Below are 21956 nucleotides of genomic sequence, written 5' to 3' on the forward strand. Positions count from 1 at the left end.
CCCGACCAGAGCATGGCGGACTGCGACCCCGCAAGTATATAGCCTGCGGTAATTCGTCCAAAGTCCTATGTTCAATGCTGTCGCCTTTTCCCAGTGCTTTGCAAAGTCCAAGATTCGTGACCATGTCGGAGCCTGATAACCCACGTCGCCGAACAAGGCCTGAGGATTCCTCAGGAGACGAAGAGGCAAATGACACTCTACTTCCTACAGTTCCTTCTTAGCTGACACGCACTCAGCCTCAGACAGGCTTCTCGGAGAACGCGAAAGGACGCTATCGCTCTCGCGTTGATCAATACGGGACCAAAGCCGACGTAAGTGAGGCAATAACGGTTAGAGACATGCGACTGACCCCAGCTGAACCCCCTGTAGTGGCCCCGTGAGCCACTCTACCAAGTCGGCGAGACCGTCTATCTCCAGATCGCTGGACGCCAACAGCCCGCAGGGCCGTACGTGATTGTCTCCAACGACTTTGAGAGTGCCACGTACCAGCTCCAGCGATTGGATAATGGCCAGAGGCATCCAGTGGCGGTACCCGAGACCAGTCTTCGGGTGCCAAGCTCTTGATTTGCTGTAGGCCGGGGATACAGGGGGGCGCAGCCAGGCTTCTGCGGCCTGTGTTATGGAGGCCGCTGGGCCTGCGGCGCCAATAGGATCCAGTGCATGAGTGAGGGGGCCTTGAAATCTGCACATTTCACCAAGATCAGGCGTACCTAACGATGGCTGAGCTATTGTTTAAAGACTCGGCGACTTGGTAACTAGTTTGGCGATGGAAATTACATCTCTGTGCTCATAGAAGAATATCAAAGCTTCTGATTCTCTTCTTGGCAAACTCTTAAAATCGCCAATTCACCTTGAGACCAAACGACATGACGGCAACGACGTCATCAAGAGCCTCGACAGCATCAGGAGCCTCGACTGGCGCGACGGCTTCTCAGATACAGCAGCAGCAATTTGTTAGCAGACAAAGAAGTAAGAAACACACCATAAATTCTAACCCGCTCCCTCCTCGGTAAGTGGTTGAATTGGGCTTGACAGGTCTGACTTTCAGATAGCAATTACCAGATATCAATCACAGCACGATATTCCCAGTCCATCTTTTACGACAAATCCGCCACAAAGTATGTGTTCCACGCAGTCCAAAAAGACCAATCCTAACGTATTTCACATTCTAATCTATCACTTAGTTGAATCATTTCCCCGTGGCTATCCTTCGTTATCAGCATTCCTCAGCAGCGACCCAGATTTCACAATATTCCGGTGCTTCACACGCTTACACACCCGTGTTCTGCTTCATAAACAAGACGACCTGATAGAACTTGACAGAAGTTGGATCAACTGGATCTATCACAAAGTCAAACGAACCCATATCTTCTTACGACGAATAGACGTCGCGAAGCGAACAAAGACCGGCAGGAACTCTTGGGGAAAATAGAAGAGAAGCTTAAGGAGTATGGTAAGCAAGTCGAGCTCAACGAACGGCTTATCCTCTGAGCTCAATTGGCTAAGGCTGTATAGATGATTTACTCGCCGCATTCTACACTCATCTCGAGCGCCCCGAGCCGGAAGAGTCTGAGATCCAGAGTGCTGCGAACTGGATGGACGGGAAGAAGCCAGTGGCCTTTGCGGAGTCAACTTTCCTGAACGACTGGACTGATCTCAGACGGGCGAAGCACTCTGTAGAGAAAGGAGGTCTGGAAACGTTTCTTGGGAGATACGCCAGCATGTCCAGGCTATGCAAGGTTAGTGAAGTTTTAGGATGTTCCTCTGCTGTCTCATACTAGGTTTGGCTAACAACATGACTAGGATTCCAACCCAAAATCAGAGGATCCTCAGATCCAGTTCATCAAGCAGTCTAAAGTTGTAGCTGTCTCGCGAGCGTTAACCACCATTTTCGCCGTGGCCACCCTCGTGGCTCCTATTGGAATATTGTATGCCGTCAAAGCCGTCCCGACGAGGCTTTGGGTTATTGCTGCCTTTACTGGGATCTTTTCTTCTGCTCTCTGCTGGTTAACATCTTCCCGCAACTACGAGATCTTTTCTGCAACGGCAGCATACTGCGCGGTCATGGTGGTCTTTGTAGGAAGCTTGCCAAATGAGTAGTAGCCCATGTGAAATTAGCGTCTAGACAAAGCATCTACCTCTTGAAACTACTCGGGGTTTTCGTATCGGCATAGAGCAAATCTAGGAACTCATCTCGTGACAGATTCAGCATCTCTGGGTCTACAAATGGTCCAAGCCTGGGTTTCCTAACAATCTTTCTCTTCGGTCGTGAAACGGATCCTCCGGCTTGCTGTTCAAGTTCTGCCTCTCGGAGCAGTTCGACGACTTCGTCAAGGCGGTCCACCATGCCCATCTCGATCCGTTTGACCCTGTCATAGAAGTCATACGCTGCTGCATCCAACACTTCAATGTCTCTTCGGATGCGCAGATAGTTTTGTCGTATACACTCTCGTGACTCAGGATCCGTGAATTCCTGGAGTGTCAGGGTTGCCAGGTCAAGGGGTGTCTCGTCGACAGCGGAGATCTTTGTCGGATCCGCACCAGCACTGAGAAGGGCCTTGACACCTTCAACGTCACCAAAGTATGTGGCTTTATGCAGGGCGGTCCAACCACTATCGTCTTGGTCATCTAGGATGCCTTTCTCGTGGAGCTGGGGGCATAGCGCTAGACATTTCCTGACATAGGATGGTCTTTCGGAACCCCTGCAGACCGCATACTTCAGGATAGTCATCTCAGTACCAGTGTTCAAGGTGAAGTAAATGCCAGCCCCAGCGTCAAGGAGTATCTTGACTGCTTCAATATTTCCAAAGCAGATGGCACTAGCCATTGCATACCCTTTCTCAACGTCGGCACCATTCTTAATCAGCAGGGCTAGCACATCCAGAGAGCCTCTCTGTGCCGCTAGAGACATGGCCGTCATATCACCAGAGGCATTCAATGCGCCAATATCGGTTTGTGGCCAGCGGAGCAACTCCTCGGCAGCCCGGGCTGCATCAAAAAAGGCACAGTAATGCAGCGCATTCAGACTCCTCGGGCCTGGCCTGAAAGAGTTGATGTCTCGAACCAGCGGTAGAAGGAGGGGTATCTTCCAGGCCGAGAAACGCCGGTGTCCACAGCACATGATGGCCGAAGTGACAATATTTCCTTCTTTCCCGTCGCCCATATTTCCAGTCGTAGCTCCGGATGAAAGCAACTCCTCAAGAATGTATGGCTCGAGGTCCATGTTCTTCACCGCAACTAAGAGCGGTGTCTCGCCCTCGGAATCGAGACCATTAATATCCACTCCCGCACCACGGAGTGCTTTGATTGTCTCCCGTAGAGCAGCCCGGTAATGCCTGCCGTGACTCATGTACCTCGCAAAGAGAAACGTACGATACCCGAGCATATGAAATGGCGAAAACGACCAGTGGAAGTCTCCTCCATAAATCTCACTTCCCTGGTCGAGAAGCAGTTTAACAATCTGCGGGAGGTGGCAGGCTGCTGCAATATCGAGTGGACTGAAACTGGGATGATGTTCTCGGTAGCCATCCTGATGTTGGGTTGTTCGTGAGTTTGTTCTCTTGTTGACATCAGCTCCAAGACGGAGAAAGGCCTTCACAAGGTCCTCGTAGCCTGCCATGATTACCCAGTGAAGAGGTGTGCCTCGAAGCTCGAGACAGCGGTGGGGAAGGAGTACGGTCATGTCGTGCTCAGCATTCAGCAAGGAGCATATGACTTTGAGGTGAAATTTCTTCTCCGTCTCTTTCGTCTGGGAGGATGCAACTGTTTCAAGCACCTTGATAGCCTCCTCTTGGCTAAACATGATCAACCAATGGAACGGGTTGGGCTTCTCAGTGTCGATTGTATAAATGTCGGTACAGTGTTGGGCGAGCAGCATTGCAGCGTCCAAGTGGCCATCCCTGCAAGCGTCTGTGAATGCATCGGATAGCTCAGGAGGCTCATACTTCTTCCCCTTTTTGACCAATCTGGAGAAGATCTCAAAGGACTGAATCTTTATGGGGCCGAGTGTCAGGAACTGCTCATCTGCTTTCCCACTCCGCTCAATGGCGCCATCGAGGAACATATCTGGGTTCCTGTAGGTGATATGGGCTGGCCCCTCGTCCCCCTCATACTCTTGATCCTCGTCAGGCTCCAAAGCCCTTTGGACTCTCCCGAGGATCGCTCTGGCGACCTCATTGTGCTCACTCGCGAGTTCAAGGTGTTGAAGTGCTTTCAAACTGTCGTCGGCAACTCCGTATCCAATCAGGTACATGATGGCCAACTGCAAGTAAGCCTGAGCTCTTCTTTCTTCGTCTTTCTCAGCCTCGATCGCGTGCTGGAGAAACTCAAATGCTGCGCACTGGTTTTCCCAAGGTGGCTGCCTGTTAAGAGAGGCCTGAGCCAACGTCAATGCCCGCTTGTTCTATGCCTGATATGATATACTCACACGAAACATGTCTTCTGGTCCATAGCAATGGGTCTGAGGCGTCAAAACCAACGTTCCTACACGCTTGACTGGCGGTAACCTGGCAACTTGCAGGGAAGGGTTGGCTGGAGCGTCCATCGGCACCACCCGGAGATTTTCATACGTTTTTTCTAGGCGAAGGAGCCGAGCGTATGGACTCTCATCAGGGGTTATGCTCCTGATTTTCTCGTATCCGGGTTCGAGAAATGGACTAGAACCGTTGACTTGTCGAGGTCGAGGCAGAACCTTCAGGGTTGTGCTTCCTCCTGGAGGAAGGAGGTCGCTGTTGTCAAATCAGGTTAGCACCTGTGTCTCGATAGCGAGGTATTGAGACGTTACCTTACTCCCTTAGCGAGAGCCTCGACGATCTGATGCATGTTTCCTCGGTTCCATATGCTATCCTGTAGGCATAGCGACACCGTGTTCTTCAAGACTTCGAGTGATTCCTCATCTGGCGGTGCGTCAATGGGATCAAGATGAACACGGCGCTCATTTAACAACCCCTGCATCTCCAAGCGGGTTGGATTCGAGGGGAACACTCCAATCCTCGACTCAGATTCCTCCTTATCAAGCACCTCAAAGGTGGTTTTCCAGCCGTTGAAGAAAGTCGTCGCCTTCTCCAAGATGGCGTTTTCTTTGTCCCAAAACATAGTTTCAAGTTCTTCGAGAGGATTCTCTGTATCTGTGAAGGATTTGCCGCGGTTGATAGTCTCCCAGAGCAGAAGACCAAAAGAGTAGCAATCTGCAGCCTGGAATCGTTTGAACAGGGGAATTAAACCATCATGCTTGTCCTCGTCCTGGTCTCTCTGCAGACCGCGGATCTCAGGAGCGTTGTACTTTGGGGTACCAAGATAAACGGCTTGTTCGTGACTCGGGTCCTCTTGAAAGAAGGCAGACCCAAAGTCGGCAAGCTTTGCCTGGTAGTGTCGCTCATGCTCTTCAATCCTCGTACTGTAGTCATAGACGAGGACATTGTCTGGCTTGACGCCTCCGTGGACAATGTTGCAGTCGTGGAGTGCGCGGATGCCCATGGCTACATCAAGAGCAAGAAATCGTCTCTCAATGAGGTTAAGGCTCCTGTTCTGGGCAAAGTGGCTCAGAGTACCATTCATGGAGTAGCTCATCACCAAGTAGGGCCTCTTGCTGCCACCCGTGTGGGGTCCACCCCCAAGCGATAGCCGACACAAGGCAAGGATGGGATCGGAGCTTGGGATGGGTAAGCACGCGCACTTCTCGCTTGACGTTGACGAGTCGCCTAGACTCTGCTCTCAGTTCCCTGGCAGACTCTTCTTGAGCATCCGTCTCACGTCTCATGACGAGGCGTTTAACGGCGACGAAGTGAGGCTGCTCTCCGATCGGGTTGCTGTAGATCTCTTTACTGACTTCGAAGCTGGTTCCCTAGCCCAGATAGCTGTCGAAACGCAAGAACTCATGAGCAACATGGGGGAGTCCGTTCCTGACGATCATCATGACATCCCGCAAGAGGTCGCCCGCTTCAGTGCTAGTTCTGGATACAGAGCCGGCTGCCGCGACGGGCGTCGTGACGGTGCCATCATCGAAACGTGAGTCCCAAATATTGGAGTCAGATTCTTCCGCCATTGTTACCTTTCAGCAACTTCAATATTAAAGCGCCTGTCGTTCCGTGTGTTATTGGTGGTGTTGGTGACGGTGATGTTGGTGTACGGTCGGCGTGCAAAGAGGGGTACTGCAGGATATCAGGCTGGAAGGACGCGTCTTTGGGGGCCTCGTTTTCAAATTCAGCCACAAACAATTCAGCCCTTGGCAGAGCTGGGCTGACGAGAAACGCGGCTCTTTGAACCTGAAGCAGGCTCTGAAAATTACGGTTACAAAACATGCACTGCCACGTACCCACAACCACGCTGAAGTTGTTCTCGGAAAGGAAGATGTTGTCCTACTCGATATGCCCAACTCAACCATCTTGGAAAGGTGCAGAGCAAGTTGAGGGTCAGCGAAACCATGATCCTGTCAGCCAAGATACGCGGCACGCTTGCCAGGTACAATTCATCTACTCCAGAATTACTCCGTAGCGATGATTTCTGGAAGACCTACATGAGCAGAACCACAACGATGACATCACATCGAAAATGGCGTATGGTATTTGCTTCTGGCCTCGATCCAACAGTCTGGGCCGCCATCGGATGTTATTGGAATACCGACCCGGAGCGTGAGTCGGAACTTTGGATTGAGGATTACTTAGACGGGGCTGAGCCAGAAGTCACAGCCTTTCGCAAGTCCATATTCGCGATGATCTTCGACGTCTCCCGCGTTCCATGCTAGGCAACATGGGAAATTGTTCCTGGCGAGGTCCATCTTCTCTCCGCAAACTGCAAGATCAATCAGGCTCGGATAATCAAGACGTCTATGCTACCTTCGAACCCCAACTTTCAAATGAAGGCCTTTGTGGATTCCGTGCCATTCGGCATTTTTGAGGTGTGGCCAAACAAGACAAATGATCCCTGGACGATTCCGTTGTCTGCCATGGCAGTTGCAGCTATTCATCAAAATCGGTGGAAACACATGCTTCGGGGGGGCTATATTCACACCCCGAACATACAGTTCGTAAGTGAGGTTTCATACAACACTTCCCATGAGATTACCAGGATTAAACGAGACGCCGTGCGAGCGAAACTTGGCTTATACATGGTGTTTGCCACTCTACCACTTCTGAGCACGGCAATGTGGCTCGTCAATGTCTATATGCACTCCACGCCCGTCACTAGCAACTTTGGTCTTACGTCAATCCTTGCGAGCGTTGATGCCAGGAGTCTGGGTATTCTGTCTGGTGCAGGGCTGCTGAATACGCGGGTGCAGTTGAATTTCAGCGTAGAAGAGATGGAACTGAGACTCCATGGTAGCACAATAGGCGCTAGAATTGTTTCGCAGTTGTCAGCTGAGAAGAATGAGCAAGGGAGAGCAGGGAGGGTTCTACAGGGGAGGAAGTACGCGTGAAGAGATCTTGTGGGTGGTGACACTGAACGCGTGAATGAGTTGACAAGATAGTGGAGAAGAAAATGGGAGACTTCGGGAACACTTTTTCTGCCTAGGTACCTACCCTAGAGCGAAGCAAATTCCACAGAGTTTTCAACATAATTATTTCTCACGGAGTATAAAGGATCTCCGGTTTCAAAGGGAGCCTAGTATCTAGCATAATGGCCACCCAAATAAGTATTCACGACGAATTATTGCAACACATGGGAAGGATACAACTGGCTGTTCCAAAATTTGACAAGGAATATCGTTCGTGATGATGCCACTTCACCGTTAACTGAACCCACACAGTCTCCGCAACCAAAATTCCCACGACTCATGAACCGACAACTGAAGGCCCAGTGCAACCAACCCAAGGGGGGCTGGCGCAACGGTAGCGCGGTAAGTCACTTCAAGTGATCCATCTCCTCCAACATGTCACTAATTCCCTCATTAGTCAGATTCCAGTACACCGGAATCTCCTGAAGGTTAAGGGTTCAAATCCCTTGTCCCTCATCTCCTTACAACTCTTTCTTTTTTTGCATCTTTTGCCTATTGACGGAACGATGGATTCTTAACGGCTCTCGAAGCCAAGTTAGTCATCGAAGGGGGGCTGGCGCAACGGTAGCGCGGTAAGCATCATATGGATCCCATCTCATAAATCACTCAACTAACTCCCCTCATAGTCAGATTCCAGTGCACTGGGATCTCCTGAAGGTTAAGGGTTCAAATCCCTTGTCCCTCATCTCCGATCATCCGTTTCTTTTTTGCCCTTGGCCAGGGTGGATTGTCCTTTTGTTCCATAGTTTCACCCCAAATCCTTGGAGGTTAGTGGGCACAAGTCCATTTGCTTGGCAGTGAAGAGAGAGAAGACCGGATTGTTGATTCTGGGCCGATTACTGGTCCTGAAACAGGCAGTCAATTATTTTTTTATCTGTTTTGTGGGTAGGTAGAAGAAGGCGCTATATTTCCTGCGTGAACTGGCCTATCCATCGCACATCTATGGCTTGCAGACGGAACAGCCACACTTGAATAGTGAAGATCTTGTTGCTCGAGAGGGCCGCCATTTATTTTCTTCCACGAGCACTAGCTGGCTTTAACTGGTCAAGGGGTGGATGTGATCGCTCATGGAAAGGCTTGTTGTCATAGGACCAAAGGAACTACAGCGGCTGGTCCATTCCCAGTCGCGCCTTGGTAGAAGCTCGCAGTTTTAGACCAGCATGTCTTCCAATAGGTCACTGCAATCTAAACATTACGCTTAGTGCAAAGTCAATTAGTTTGACAGATCGTCGGCGAAGGCGATGCATATAATGACGAAGCTAAAAGGCAAGCAGGAATCTGAAGGCCAGAAAGGCATCTATTCAGCGAATCAGGCAAGCTAGTTAGTTACCCAGCCACTCTCCTCTTTAGTACAGCTTCTATCCGGTCCATTCACACCGCTTCCCCATGCCCGGGTGACTGGATAATTCTTGGCATAAATGCTTGTTCCCCGGCAACGTCATTGACAACGGGCAGGTAAGTGATCAGCACAATCCAGCCTCTCTACCCCTCACGGCGAGGCCATTTTCCGTCCACAGATGCAATTTGCGCACTTGGTTCTACACTCCAGCGAGATCCGGTCCTTGGCTTCAATCGCATGACATTTTTATTGGGGCGCATCCATGTATCGTCCTATGCACCTTTATGTACTTCGGAGGTTTGCATCCCGAGTTCCATGCTCAGAGGCAAGATGTAACCCTGGAAATTGGCCAGGACCTACAAGGCCTGTCCCTTTTTTTATTGGGCCGCATGAGATAGAGTGAACAAACTCAACCGGGGCCCCACGTGAAACTTCCGTTTCGGCCCATTAGCCTGATGGAGAAGTCGGCCTGGTCCTAGTGGGAGAAGCTTAAGTCGTCCGTTGAGGTGGAATAAATCCTCCAGTAGAGTTGGAGCTCGTGTTTGTGCATCTCGTGAGCACTATGCTCGAGCGGTGACTACCAGCTAGCTCAGCCGCTGACAGCAAGTGTATAAAGACAGCCCCCAGTCTGACATGAAACTCGAGGCGGACGATTCGTTTCAGCATCATCTGCACAATGGTCTCTTGGAATCTCTTCACCCTGGCCCTCGGGCTGTTCGGTTCGGCTCGTGCCTTTACCAACCCCATCCGCAACCCGGGTGGTGGTGATCCTCAGGTTACCTACTTTGATGGCTACTACTACCTCATCTCTACCGAGTGGACCAACCTTCAGCTGTCTCGCGCAAAGACTATTGAGGGTCTTAAGACGGCCACTCCTAAGGTCATCTACACGGACACCAACGCCTCTCGTTGCTGCAACGTGTGGGCTCCCGAGATCCACTACTTTGATGGAAAGTGGTATCTCTACTACACTGCCGGATTGGCTGGTGACAACCTGGACGGCCAGCGCTCGCACGTCCTCAAGGGTATGTTGTCTTGTTATGAAATCATGAATATGCGCTGATCAATATGCAGGTGGAGCTTCCCCATGGGATTCTTGGTCCTACGGTGCCCAGCTCACCAACGACTGGGGCATTGACGGTACCATCCTTCGCTTCAACGGCTGGGGCAACTACTTTGTCTACTCCTGCATGACTGGAGTCAAGCACCAGTCGACTTGCGTCCGAAAGCTCGGCTCCAACTACATGTCAGTTGGAGACCTCAGCATCATCTCCCAGCCCGATCAATCCTGGGAGCAGTCTGGAGTTCCCGTGCAGGAGGGCCAGAACGCACTCTACTTTGGCGGCAAGACCTACATCGCCTACTCTGCCAACTACTGCTGGACTCCCGACTACTGCGTTGCTCTGCTGGAGTGGGATGGCAAGACTGATCCCGCCAAGGCCGCTGCCTGGAAGAAGTCCAACGGCTGCGTTCTCAAGAGCGGTAATGGCAGCTACGGAACTGGACACAACAGCTTCTTCAGAAGCCCCGATGGCAAGGATACCTGGATCACTTTCCATGCGACTTCCAACAAGAACGGCGCGTGTGATGATTCGCGATATGCCATGGTCCAGCCTCTGACTGCCAATGCTGACGGCACGCCCAACTTTGGAAAGGTTCAGGCCTTTTCTTATCAATGGGCAGAGCCCAAGGCCTAGTGTGCCATTGCATGAATGCCATGATTGATGTGAAAATGAAATCGGAGCCAGAAAAGGTGCCTGGCGGATTGATGCTAGTATTTATAGGTAAATATTGAGCATGTACATAGCTATGCTACATCTATAACTTCCCTTGAGTCAAACAAGTTATCAATAAATTCTGTACCCGTAGAATTCTAAAATTCTAAAATTCTAAAAAAAAAAAGGTGACGCCTGTGCTGTCTTACAGTCATAGCCATGACAAGTTTGCCCTTAAAACACCTTGAGAAGTTTCTTGTCGGTGTACAGCAACCTCGAGACAAATGTGATCGCTGACCCCGCAATGCACATGACGCCTCCAAAGATTTTGACGCCCAGCCAGCCGTTGGTCGAATTTTGAAGGATGGCACCACCAATGGGCGCCATTGTGAGGGCTGGGATAGAAATAGCAAGGAGGAGGACACCAAGCCGGTAGCCAATCTCAGCTGGAGGGGACACCGAGATGGGAAGGGCACCGGAAAGGCCTATGAAGGCTCCTGAAGCAAAACCAAACATGATGGCGAACCCGATTGCGATAGAGGAGTGTTTGGCGGGGATCCAGACAGCGAACTCAGAGATTCCAGACAGGGCACAGGCGATGATGAACATGTTCCATCTTCCGATTATATCAGCGCCATAGCCGGCGGCCAGGCGACCGAAGAGGCTTTGAGTATAGTTGTTAGCATTGTCCTAAGCTTGCAGCAACATTGTGGATCTACCTTGCAGCATTGAAGATGGACACCAAGTACTGAGCCATTTCGTCTGACACATGCGCCTCCTGGAAGGCCTGCACAGCGAGATAGTCGATGGGGATGAATATTCCATAAGTCAAGACAAAGATTCCCAACAGCAGCATGACAAACGGGATCTCTGTGAAGGGTGCAGCATAACGACCAGCGGGCATCTTTTTGGGCACGGGCTTCGCTCTCGGACGGACTGTGATGACCGCAATGATTTGGAGGCTAAGGATAAGAAATGCTGCTGTTCTCATAGCCCAAGGGTAACCGGTGCTCTTGATCATGCGGCTGATCATTATGGGGAAGATGACGCCGCCGACTGATGAGCCAGTCGCCATGATGCCCATAGCTGCTCCGCGTCTCTTGGAGAACCAGGTGGTCATACAGGCAAGCGCTGCATTGTGCGAGTCCAGTTAGCACAAAGAACATGAATAGAAGAATGTGTTTGACTTGCCAGGCGAGTATAGGCATGCAACACCGATGGCACTGCAGACCCCTTGGGACAAGATGAACTGATAGTACGTCTTGGCCAACGACGCCATCATCAGTCCAAAGACGTGAAGAAGTGTTCCACCAACTATAAGAGGTCTCGGTCCGTACTTGTCGAATAGTATGCCAACGATAGGTCCTAATGCGAAGAGGAAGAAGATTTGGAGCGACGGAATCCAGGCAATGGTGCTGCTGGAGTAGCCTTTCAAAGGCCCAACCTCATAATACTGCTGGAAGCTGCCCACACCTAGTCGAAGAGCATATTCATTAGCCTAGATGAGACTTGGGATGGCAAGTACAATCGGGAGGCCACGAACTGTTGATCCAGCCTGGGCTGGAAAAGGAGCAGCACCAGGCGCCCAGGACGACCAGCCATGCAGCAGCACCGCCATCAGGAGGTCCATCGGCGGGTCCATCGGGACTTGGCTCTGAATGATCTTCGGTATCTCGCTCAGTCTCACCGCCGAGACTGGAATCTGGAGGTGTGTTCTTCAGGTCGTGCATGGGGGTAGTAGTGTTGTCCGCGTTGGTCATGGCCAAAATACCGGTTGAAAGAAGACGAGGCACTGAGTGGACGGCAAGAAAGTTTAAAGCGGAAAGCATGTAATTGGGGATGCGGTGAACATTTTACTTCCTTTTCATCACTGGGAGTCAATTCATTTATACACGCAGCCCCTATGAATTGACATTTTAGAACAGCGGACGATGGGCGGGTGGTGCGGAGGGTCAAGCGACCCGTGATTGGTGCTGACGGCGGAGATAGCAAAGTTGCGGCGGATGATTCGGAGAGTCTCCTCCTCTCTCCCCTCTTCACATTACCGAGTCTTTCATTGTTCAGTCATCAATCTCCAGCGGACCCTATACACGATGGGACCCCCTGACAGATCTCCAGTTCTCCTCCGCCCGCATCCAGGTCGCCGCCGGGACAAGCCGCAGCTGTCATGCAATTCCTGCCGCCAGCGAAAGTGTGTTAGGACCGCCTCCTCCGCAGCCACATCCCCAGTGCTGACGCAGTGAATAGGCGAAAGTGTGACCGGCAAAGGCCTTGCTCTCATTGTATAGTAGGTTATCCCAAGGGTGAGAATCGTGGAGGATGTGGAAGCTTATGGTGCAATACCTTGCAGAAACGACATCTCGAGTCCACATGCACTTACACCGATTCCTCATCGCCATCTTCCGCGTCTAGACAGCTCCACGCCGATCCCTCTGCTACCTATGATAGCAGTCCATCAGCTAGCGGGCTAGGTGGGATTGCAACGCCCAGCAGTTCGGCTTCCGTCCCATCGCCGGAGGCCACGGACTTGCACTTGACCAGGTCTGGAACCGGCTTCAAAGACTCGACTCACTGGACAACTGTTTTGAGCGGCGTCACAGAAACCGGAGACCCTGTTCCAGCAGGTACGGCGTTTGGCGATGGCTCATCGCCCCTCGACCAGACTGTCCTCCTCTTTGAAGGGTGTAAACGCGCCACACAACAAGAGCTCCTGGATGCGTTACCGCCTAGGAGGGAATCTGATGCATTGGTCGCATTCTACTTTCGGGCTCAGGAATATCGATGTACTCAAAACAGATGGAGCCACTCATGCATACCTGCTGACTCTTTATCCGAACAGCTGTGATACACCCGACAGAGTTCTTGAAGAGGGTAAGTTTTCGCCCATGCAACCAAGGGCCTGCCGAATGCTAACCACTGTGGTCAAGTATAACGCTTTCTGGAAAGACCCTATTGCGGCCTCTGTCTCCTGGCTTGGCCTCTTGTACAGTATCTTTTGCCTCACTACACAAGTTCAGAGCCAGGAGAGCTGCCTTTCGAAAGCCCCGGAAACCTCTTCATGCCCCCTGCCATCCACAGAGATGCCGAGGATACTCGTCTACCGAGAAAAGGTCGTGCAGTGCCTTATAAGAGCTCAGTTTGCCAAAGGAGGTCCGGATATCATGGAAACCCTTGTTCACTACATCGTTATCGAGAACAACCTGAACAAAGACTCCAACATCAGGGTCTGGCTCTTGATGGGTAACATTGTTCAAATAGGTACGTCTCTATCAGACATTTAGCTAGGAAAGCTGCTAAACAGGGTTTGGGTAGCCATTCGCATGGGCTACCATAGAGACCCCCGGCACTTTAAATCCTTATCCCCATATCAAGGAGAGATGAGACGCCGGATGTGGGCTATGATCTACTCGCTCGACACCGGATTCGCAACCCAAATGGGCCTTCCGAGTAGCATCAAGCACTCGCTCAGCGACACCGCGCCACCTCGAAACCTACAGAACAGTGACTTTGACGCCAGCTCGACTGAGCTGCCGCCAGCGAGACCTATCGACGAGCTTACCTCGAGCACTGTTATTATTGCCAAGTTCCAAATCGCCGTCTGTATGGGCGTTATATCGGACATGGTCTCCAGTCCTCACGCACTTACCCCTGAGGACATTCTGGTGGCAAATGGGAAACTAGACACGACATATTCAAGCCTTCCTAACCCGTGCCAATTCCGTCCCATGTCCGAGTCACTGCTGGACCCTCCAAGCGTCGTATCTCAGGCAAGTAGCATGGCTATCCCTCAAACGAGAGGGTACGCAGACCTGCTGACATGGTTTTCCTCCGGGCAGCGAATTAACTTTTACATGTACTACCAGAGAGCTAGAATTATCATCAACTGGAAGTTTCTTGGTACATGTAAGGAGCCGAATAACAGCGACCAGCCCTGGAGTATCGTCATCGAGGCGGCCTTGGAGATCCTGCGACTGCAACACCTCATGGGGGAGGAGTCCGAGGTCTTGGACGCGTCCATGCCTACTCGTATCCCCGACTCTTGTTTCATGAACAATGGCTACTTTTTAGCGGCCAGCGTCGCGTGCTTTATCGTCCAGCATCGCAATGACAAGCTGTCGCCTCAAGCTTCGACCGAAGTACGGAGCCTACTGGAAAGAAGCCTCGCCATCTGGAGTAGCACAAACGACTTTTCCAGAGAAGCAAGCAAAGTAGTCATGGCTCTGAGAGTCGTGCTCGGAAAGCCAGAGGAACCTGAGTCTCAAATTAGCGAAGGTCAGAACCCAACACGTCAGAACAAAGATCTGGATCTGACAATTCTTGCAGTACCTGATTATGGCAGAAGTGACATTCCGTTTTCAGGTTTCACATCGTTCTTTGATGATCTTCCTTTGTTGATGGCAGATGCTGACAATGCGGGTTTTCTTTCACTGATGGATTATTGGCCAGAAGGAGATGGGAGTATGTAGATCCTCTGTTTAATACAGAACCTGGGCTGTCAAATGTAGCCTCGCCCACTGCAATCTTCACAAGACACTCGATAAACTCCCGACCCACGACAGTTCCAACAGGTAACCATGACGACTCTGGTCCCACCACACTCCTCACAGTCACCGCCGTCACAGTCACCGCACTTTTGTCGCAACTCGCCCGAGCCATCGCACCCTTGACACTCTATAGTCACCATTGCGCTTCCGTTGCAGGTGGCGCAATCTGCCATGTTGTGGGATGGAGTCTGAGAAGGGTCAGTGATTTCAGGGGCGAGCGGGATAGACCTCACGTTAAGCGTTGTTTGGGTCAAAGATGTGGGTTGATAAACGATGATTCTTCTAGTATGTCAAACTTTCTTCGATTAGGTCCTGTTCGCTGCTTTTGTTGCGACCTTATGGCAGCTCAAACAGTGAGGCTGTCGGCATCACATGCGATGAAACTCTGCACTTCCACTACACCCAGCCGCCATTATCTGATCCCATTTGCTATTCAAGACAGCCCACTTCGCGTTACGCCCGGTTTCTGTAGGGATGATCTCATCATATCATATCGACAGGGCGGAAGGTTGACGGTATCTGAAATAGCGTCATATGGCATTGGCCTGTAGTGTGCACATTGTCCCAACCATGGTAAATAAGTGGCCATGGGTGATGGTTAAACCATGCAGAACCTTGCACTTTTGCCACTTGGTGTTGAAATTGGGCAAAAGTCGATCTGCAGGCGCAGGGCCTGAATCATCGCGGACTCTTTGGGAGAACAGGAATTTTCGCGCTTGGGAGACGGGATCATGGCCTTTGCTCGATTTTCCATCACGTCCAATTGGTGGCATGTGCCGTGATGACGGATCTTTGGAAGCCTGGCTGAATTGCATCCTCAAGTCCGCACAAGGCCAGCCAAGCTGGCTAATCCGAGTCGGCCTCACAAGCCCCCTGCTCGGAGACCAAAAATGGTAAGTCCGGGTCTCCGAAGCCTGTTAGCGTCAACGGGGCTGGCCCCGAGGTCTTCACCACGAACATGACCGATAGTCTAGAAAGCTCGTCTCAGAGGACTCCTGATGACTGCCCATGATATATCTAAAACTTCACCGCATGTTGAGCTGTCTACTTGTTAGACCGCCGCAAAGGCGCGACCAAAACAAATTCGTCTCCGCATATTCCGACGATACGGCCCAACGGCGGTGGCTCCTGGCCTGAAACGACTCTCCGTCGCTGTGGGAGCGCCTCATGATCGCAGTTCAGGGCCACTGTTGGAAGACCTTGGTGAAGCAGATATACCTATTAGCACGCAACAGACGCCATCTTCCGTCACTTCTTCGGGCTGTCGATCTGATGTGGTGCCAGATTGCTTCTACGGACTGCCTTTCAATACGGTATATCGGGCCCTCGATATCTTCTTCCAGACCTTTGGCGGCCATTTTCCTTTTCTCAACAAATATATCCTTGCAAGCCATGTCCGTTCGAGGCAGGCATCCAAGTTCCTCATTGGCTCCGTCTTGGCCCTGATGGCTCGCTTTTGCCCAGCCGACATGTTTCAGTTGACGACAGACAGCAATTCGGAGTGACGGACAGGGGCGCAGTTCCTTAAAGCCGTCAAGGAACAACTCATGTGCCTCTTGGCGGTTCCTGCACCCGACGTGGTTGCCGGGCTCATCGTCCTTTCCTAGGCAGAATTCGGAAGCAACAATAGCGAAGGAGGCTTATGGATATTCTCAGGCATGGCCATCCGCATGGCCCAGGACCTCGGCCTTCATCGCTCTGACACGACCGACCTCGATCCGCGAGCGGCTTTCTATAGTCACGCTCCGCCCAGTCCGAAGGGCATTCGCGTTCCCACTAACCAACAGTCTACTCTTCATCAACAAAAGTCAAGACTCGTCATGTTTTGGTCTGTCTTCACCTTGGACGTCTATGTCTCCTTGCTTATGGGACGTCCACCCACCATCAGACGTGCCGAGATCGAGGTGCCGCTCCCCACCTCGGACGACATGAAGCCGGTGCACCTCGACTTTGACGGTTCTCACAAGATGTGTCACTTCATCTTTCCTACAATGGCACGTTCCATGTACGTCTTTTCTGAAGCTGTCGAGCTGTTTAACTTAAACAAGGGCGCCGAATCCACTTGCCCCCTTGAAAAAATCGACGACCTTGAGAAGAAGGTGGCACAATGCCACAAGCAGCTCGACGCTATTCTTTTCTTCAGCACGGATACCTACAGGAAGTCTTTGAGTGATGGACATGGCGGCCTCTTTTTGATGCTCCACCTCTACTTCTACACCTTTGTCGCACTCTTATCAGCCAGAAGATCTCAATCACTTATTGCGCATGAGAGGAGCAAGAGATCTGCTCGGGTTGCTTGCCACAAGATTTTGCAGACTCTGGTGATTGCTGAAGCCATCGACGATAAGGGGTACACGGCGACTCCCTTCCTGGCATATAGCATCTTTGTCGCAGCGTCCACGTTGCTGGAAGACATGGAGGTCAACACCGGAGGAGCTGGCGATTTCATCACTGCAGTCGGTTTTGCCGATATCGATTTTCTCAGCCAGAAGCTCCGCGAGATGTCTCGCTTCTTTCACGGTGTGAATGCAACCATCGATGCTATCGACCTGAAGAGGCGCGAGGTCGGGGACCCGACAGCAGCAACAGCACAGAGGACGGGGAAGATGCAGAACGTCACTCCGTTCTCGAGCTTCAAGACGGGGCTATCATCAACAGGTACACAATTCCTACGATTACTAACGAAGGAAACTCGAGCCTTTAATATGCACAACTACTTATAAAGACGAGTTCCTTCAATGGTATCCTTGTGCTAGTGCTATAATAAGAGTATTCTGTTTAACCATCAGGGTATTTCGGTCTGAGGACTGCCAATAGCTGGGACATCTTGGCCCGCCTGAGGTTCCAAATGCTGAACTGCTGCAGTGTCTGTTTCCCATAACCACCCCTCAGTTCCTACGCCTACTATGCTGTCTAGATCTGGATAAGAATCCAGCAAGTTGGCAATGGATAATATCTGGTTCGGCGACATGCTATGGGGCATGGAATGCGATGGATCCAACACATCGCCTCCTACATCTTCGGGATTGGTCTCCTGCTGGCTAACAAGGAGCAACATCTCGTGTAGACGAACAAGTTCCTCGCGACGGAACCGTGCTGGGATATTGCCGTTGGCGATGAGTGTGTCGAGTAGGTTTAGAGACTTGTCAAATCCGGATTCATCCACGGCGTTTGGGAACGGGTGTATGGCCGAGATTAGTGTAATGATGAAACCTGACGAGAATATCTGCTCAAGGTCAAAGGGGAGAAATATTTCTGCACATATCCCCATGTAAGCCTGGCACTATTAACGCGCACAGAGTGAGAGATAAAATACCCACCTAACAGGTCATGCGATTGCAAGGCAGCCAATATGCGCAATGACTTGCTCGCAGATTCACTCGACGTTTTCAGAAGAGCCGTGATGGGCTCAACGGTATGTCGATCGGGACTACCACCAGCCGTCTTATCCTGTAGTCTGTCACGAAGGAGACAGATCAGAAGGGGACGTGTAGCCAGCAGAATGCACTAATAACTCGTAAGCCTCATGTGCTATGACTAGGTGAATTTTGGGCATACTTGATGATAGCAAAGATTAAGTGTTGCTGAAACTCGACCAACGGGACTGGAGTTCCCTGGCTTCAGCTCTGGGGATGCAGCCAAATCATCCCCGAGCTTAGCCAGTTCACGAAGAATAGCCTGCGTGTTTCGAAGGAACGATGATCCCAGTCGATCATCAGTTGCATAAACAGCTGCATGGGCTTGGTTAGTCGAAGCCAAATAAGGGAGGTAGCTGCTCACTGTTGATGACTTTGGCCATGAGCCGTGAGAGCTTGACATGCATGTCGACTACTTTAGACTTTTGGGTTGCTTGTGGCCCTTCGGGTAGAAGAACTGAAATATCTCCATCGTTTATCGAGCTCGGGGCGCCCATCAGTGATGCGAACTTCCTGTCCAAAATGTACAGGGTCCACCAGGCACTTCGATGTCTTGTTTCTTCAGTAGGATCAAGATAGCCCCCTGTCAGATCACGATGAAGGCCTTGACTTAGAGAGACGCGTAGAGCCAGCCCAAGCTGCACAGCATTAGCCCGCCACCCGGACGATTTAGGGAGGAACATACATAGAGGTAGGCGCTGTTTCGGTGGTCAATCGACTGAAGGTATAGAGCTAGACCACAGCAGATCTCAACAGATAAAATTGGATCTTGACAAAGTCCTGTTATATCCGGAAAGATTTTGATGGCCTGTAAGAAATATTCGTTCCCCGGTGGTTGTGCATTAGACCCAGCGCGCCCCAACAAGGCCTTGCCCAGAGCCATAACGACAAAGTACTGTATGTACTCGAGTCGGTTGGAGTCTATTGGCGGAGGGTCCTGACTATAGATGACATTTAGAGTCCGATTAAAGTTAGATTCCTCAAACAAGTGGTAAGTTTGAGTGATGTGAAACTTGACAGTGTTGGTCAGGTAAATGGCATAATCAAACGAAGGCAAATTGTCCAAGGTCGACAAACTGGAATCATCCTTCAATGAAGCTGTATCCAATGGAAAAGCAGTGCCATCGACGTTCATCGGAACATCTGGAGAGGAGTGTTCGCCCAGGTGTGCCTGAATCATGCTCATGGCATGTCGGCTATATGCCCATGTTGACGATGGGCCCAAGAAGCCTATTAGCAGTGATTAGCCATTTCTGCGTGGAGTGATTCCAGACTCAGCCCACGTCGTTTGCCTTGGTTATCCGTCATGAAGCTAGGAGAACTCGTGACCAAAGGGTTTCTCAGGCCTTTCAAGTGGTCGTTGGATATCTCAGCTTGGTCATTGTCATCTTCTCGCGCAGTGACTGTAATATGTTAAAAATGAACTTATGGGCGCGATTTTAGGTTGAATGCAATCCTGACCCTGCGTTTCATGATTCTCTGATGGCGTCAGTCGACGGTTTGCCCGTGTCGAGTCGGGGCCAAGCTGGTCATCTTCGGCTTTGCGTTTCAATTCATTAAGGTATCTTGATTCGTTCAACGCGTGTCCTAGTACGCAGACAAAGGCTTGTAACACTCACCTTTCGGAGACAACAATCTTCCTCTCGTGTTCAAAGAAGCATTCTGATTCGCGGCGCACGCAGTTGGTACATGGTTGTGATCCGGAACATCGGACTTTGCGTTCCCGGCATGCGACGCAGCTATGCCAAGGCATTGGTTAGCAAATAATCCACTCTGACATACCCGTCGCCGTGACTCACGCTGCGCGCCGAGGCTTGGGCGCTGTCCTCTCATGCTCGTGGCTGCTGGGAGGGGGCGTCATCGTAATTCACTACCTAACCAAGACACCGGCTAAGATGGGTTCCGCATTTACGGGGAAATTGAGCAAGCAGGAAACATCGCAGCGTAAATAAGCCGCTGCCAGTATTAGTTCACCGCGCAGCGTGTGATATTGACCGCTTAGACAGGCGGATAGGGAGGAGACAAGATCACCAAGACGAGTCGAGACGCCCCGAGACCGAATATTCATGCAGCATTATTTCTTTATCGGGTCGCTAAGCTAGCTTACTATCCCGGTTTGTCACATGAGCATTCTCGACATCTGCAACTGCCGCCAAACACTTTGTAGCTCCACCAGCGATCAACCCAGAATCTTGCTGGCAAAGCATGAACCGCACACCCAGCGAGTGAATGGCCCAGTCATGGATATCAGGTTGGTCGTAGATGCCCGCAAGACCCATGACTTTGCCGTGCTTCTTACAGGCTGCGCTCACTTGTCTCAGTGCTCCCTTGAATCTGTCACTGCGGAACTCTCCTGGAACGCCTAGCTCGATGGCCAGGTCGTTGGACCCGATGAGGAGAACATCCACTCCTTCCACAGAAGCAATCTCATCGACCTTTTCGATGGCTGCTTCGTTTTCTATCATGACGAAAACTGTAGATGCGGAAGTATTGCTCTCGCGGATGACTTGGTGCTGTGGTAAAGTCTTGAGAGAGAAGACGGGCAGTTGCCCTGTCATTGACCGGCAGCCCATTGGCGGGTATTTCGAAATGGCTACAGCCGCTTTGGCTTCCTCTGGAAAATAGAGGTGTTAGTAAATATCGGCTTTAGCCTGAGGACTAGCTGCATACCGGCGCTCTGCACATGCGGGAAGATGACACCCATTGCGCCTCCGTCCAGCACCTTCTGGACCAACCCATTGCCGCTTTGATGCGGTACACGGACAAAGGGCGTTGTGCCAAGGGAAAGTCCAGCGCAGCAGAGCTTGCTCGCATCGTCTACCGAGAGACTCGAGTGCTCCAGGTCGATAAAGAGACTATCGAACCCTGCATTCTTGGCCAATTGGATGACTTGCGGGTTCGTGACCAGTCTCACACCAAAAGCCTGTAAATCGTCAGCAAAAATGGACAGTCAAGGTGGTTTCCACTGATATAGAGACAGATGGGACCGGTTATTTGTGAGTAGGCTAGTTGCCAGTATAGGCAATTGGCGTCGACATCCATACCTTGCAGAGCTGCCCTGCAGCAAACCTTGTCCTGAGGGTGTTCTGACAGGCAAGCATACTTGTTTCTTTTCTGATTATTTGTTTTACAACAACATCCTATTTTTTACAATCCCGCTCGCCAATCCAACCCAATTATTTATGTTATCGAGGGAATACACAACCTCGGAGAGGGTCCCCGAACTAGCGTCCAAACTCCCCTCGGTGAGCCTCGCCGAGCACTTGAACCACCAGCTCGGCCATCTCGGTGTCTCCAGATAAAGCCTCGGGAAGGGATACCGCAAGGTGGAAATTGCTCCATCATTCTAAAGTTATCGTTTTCATACTTAATCATGCCACTTATTGTCAAGGGGCTTGCTCGTGGTGTCCGCCACCTTGCCACCGTTGTCCCTTCCAGGTCCTTGCTCCA

At 51.2% G+C, this 21956-nt stretch overlaps 7 protein-coding genes and 1 pseudogene across 8 annotated transcripts, besides 1 other annotated feature; 5 read left to right on the forward strand and 3 right to left on the reverse strand.

Moving 5' to 3' along the window:
* Positions 1-35: 35 nt before the first annotated feature.
* Positions 36-564, forward strand: NCS54_01348200 (Hypothetical protein; the record flags this gene model as incomplete). The annotated part of the gene is made up of 3 exons (XM_053158673.1): positions 36-185; positions 237-311; positions 370-564. Exons 1-3 carry the CDS (start codon positions 75-77, stop codon positions 562-564), a joined length of 381 nt encoding a protein of 126 aa, XP_053014648.1. The 5' UTR covers positions 36-74.
* Positions 565-1386: 822 nt separating this feature from the next.
* Positions 1387-2100, forward strand: NCS54_01348300 (annotated as a pseudogene). The gene is made up of 3 exons: positions 1387-1453; positions 1516-1739; positions 1804-2100.
* Positions 1387-2100: a sequence feature.
* Positions 2101-2134: 34 nt separating this feature from the next.
* NCS54_01348400 (Protein kinase domain-containing protein) lies at positions 2135-5568 on the reverse strand (the record flags this gene model as incomplete). The annotated part of the gene is made up of 3 exons (XM_053158674.1): positions 2135-4375; positions 4427-4727; positions 4784-5568. The coding sequence occupies 3 exons, from the start codon at positions 5566-5568 to the stop codon at positions 2135-2137; spliced, it is 3327 nt and encodes a 1108-aa protein (XP_053014649.1).
* Positions 5569-9507: 3939 nt separating this feature from the next.
* Positions 9508-10528, forward strand: NCS54_01348500 (Hypothetical protein; the record flags this gene model as incomplete). The annotated part of the gene is made up of 2 exons (XM_053158675.1): positions 9508-9856; positions 9906-10528. 2 exons carry the CDS (start codon positions 9508-9510, stop codon positions 10526-10528), a joined length of 972 nt encoding a protein of 323 aa, XP_053014650.1.
* A 252-nt stretch (positions 10529-10780) lies between these two features.
* NCS54_01348600 (MFS domain-containing protein) lies at positions 10781-12306 on the reverse strand (the record flags this gene model as incomplete). The annotated part of the gene is made up of 4 exons (XM_053158676.1): positions 10781-11210; positions 11266-11677; positions 11738-12019; positions 12090-12306. The coding sequence occupies 4 exons, from the start codon at positions 12304-12306 to the stop codon at positions 10781-10783; spliced, it is 1341 nt and encodes a 446-aa protein (XP_053014651.1).
* Positions 12307-12639: 333 nt separating this feature from the next.
* NCS54_01348700 (Fungal-trans domain-containing protein) lies at positions 12640-15282 on the forward strand (the record flags this gene model as incomplete). The annotated part of the gene is made up of 8 exons (XM_053158677.1): positions 12640-12737; positions 12794-12833; positions 12897-13329; positions 13386-13417; positions 13474-13804; positions 13859-14818; positions 14870-15004; positions 15224-15282. The coding sequence occupies 8 exons, from the start codon at positions 12640-12642 to the stop codon at positions 15280-15282; spliced, it is 2088 nt and encodes a 695-aa protein (XP_053014652.1).
* Positions 15283-16748: 1466 nt separating this feature from the next.
* Positions 16749-17813, forward strand: NCS54_01348800 (Fungal-trans domain-containing protein; the record flags this gene model as incomplete). The annotated part of the gene is made up of 1 exon (XM_053158678.1): positions 16749-17813. One exon carries the CDS (start codon positions 16749-16751, stop codon positions 17811-17813), a length of 1065 nt encoding a protein of 354 aa, XP_053014653.1.
* A 62-nt stretch (positions 17814-17875) lies between these two features.
* Positions 17876-21607, reverse strand: NCS54_01348900 (Fungal-trans domain-containing protein; the record flags this gene model as incomplete). The annotated part of the gene is made up of 9 exons (XM_053158679.1): positions 17876-18345; positions 18411-18597; positions 18649-18821; positions 18871-19144; positions 19192-19736; positions 19790-19909; positions 20614-21120; positions 21177-21429; positions 21551-21607. The coding sequence occupies 9 exons, from the start codon at positions 21605-21607 to the stop codon at positions 17876-17878; spliced, it is 2586 nt and encodes an 861-aa protein (XP_053014654.1).
* Positions 21608-21956: the final 349 nt, after the last annotated feature.

Source organism: Fusarium falciforme, chromosome 11, assembly GCF_026873545.1.
Source record: "Fusarium falciforme chromosome 11, complete sequence".
Classification (NCBI taxonomy): Eukaryota; Fungi; Ascomycota; class Sordariomycetes; order Hypocreales; family Nectriaceae; genus Fusarium; species Fusarium falciforme.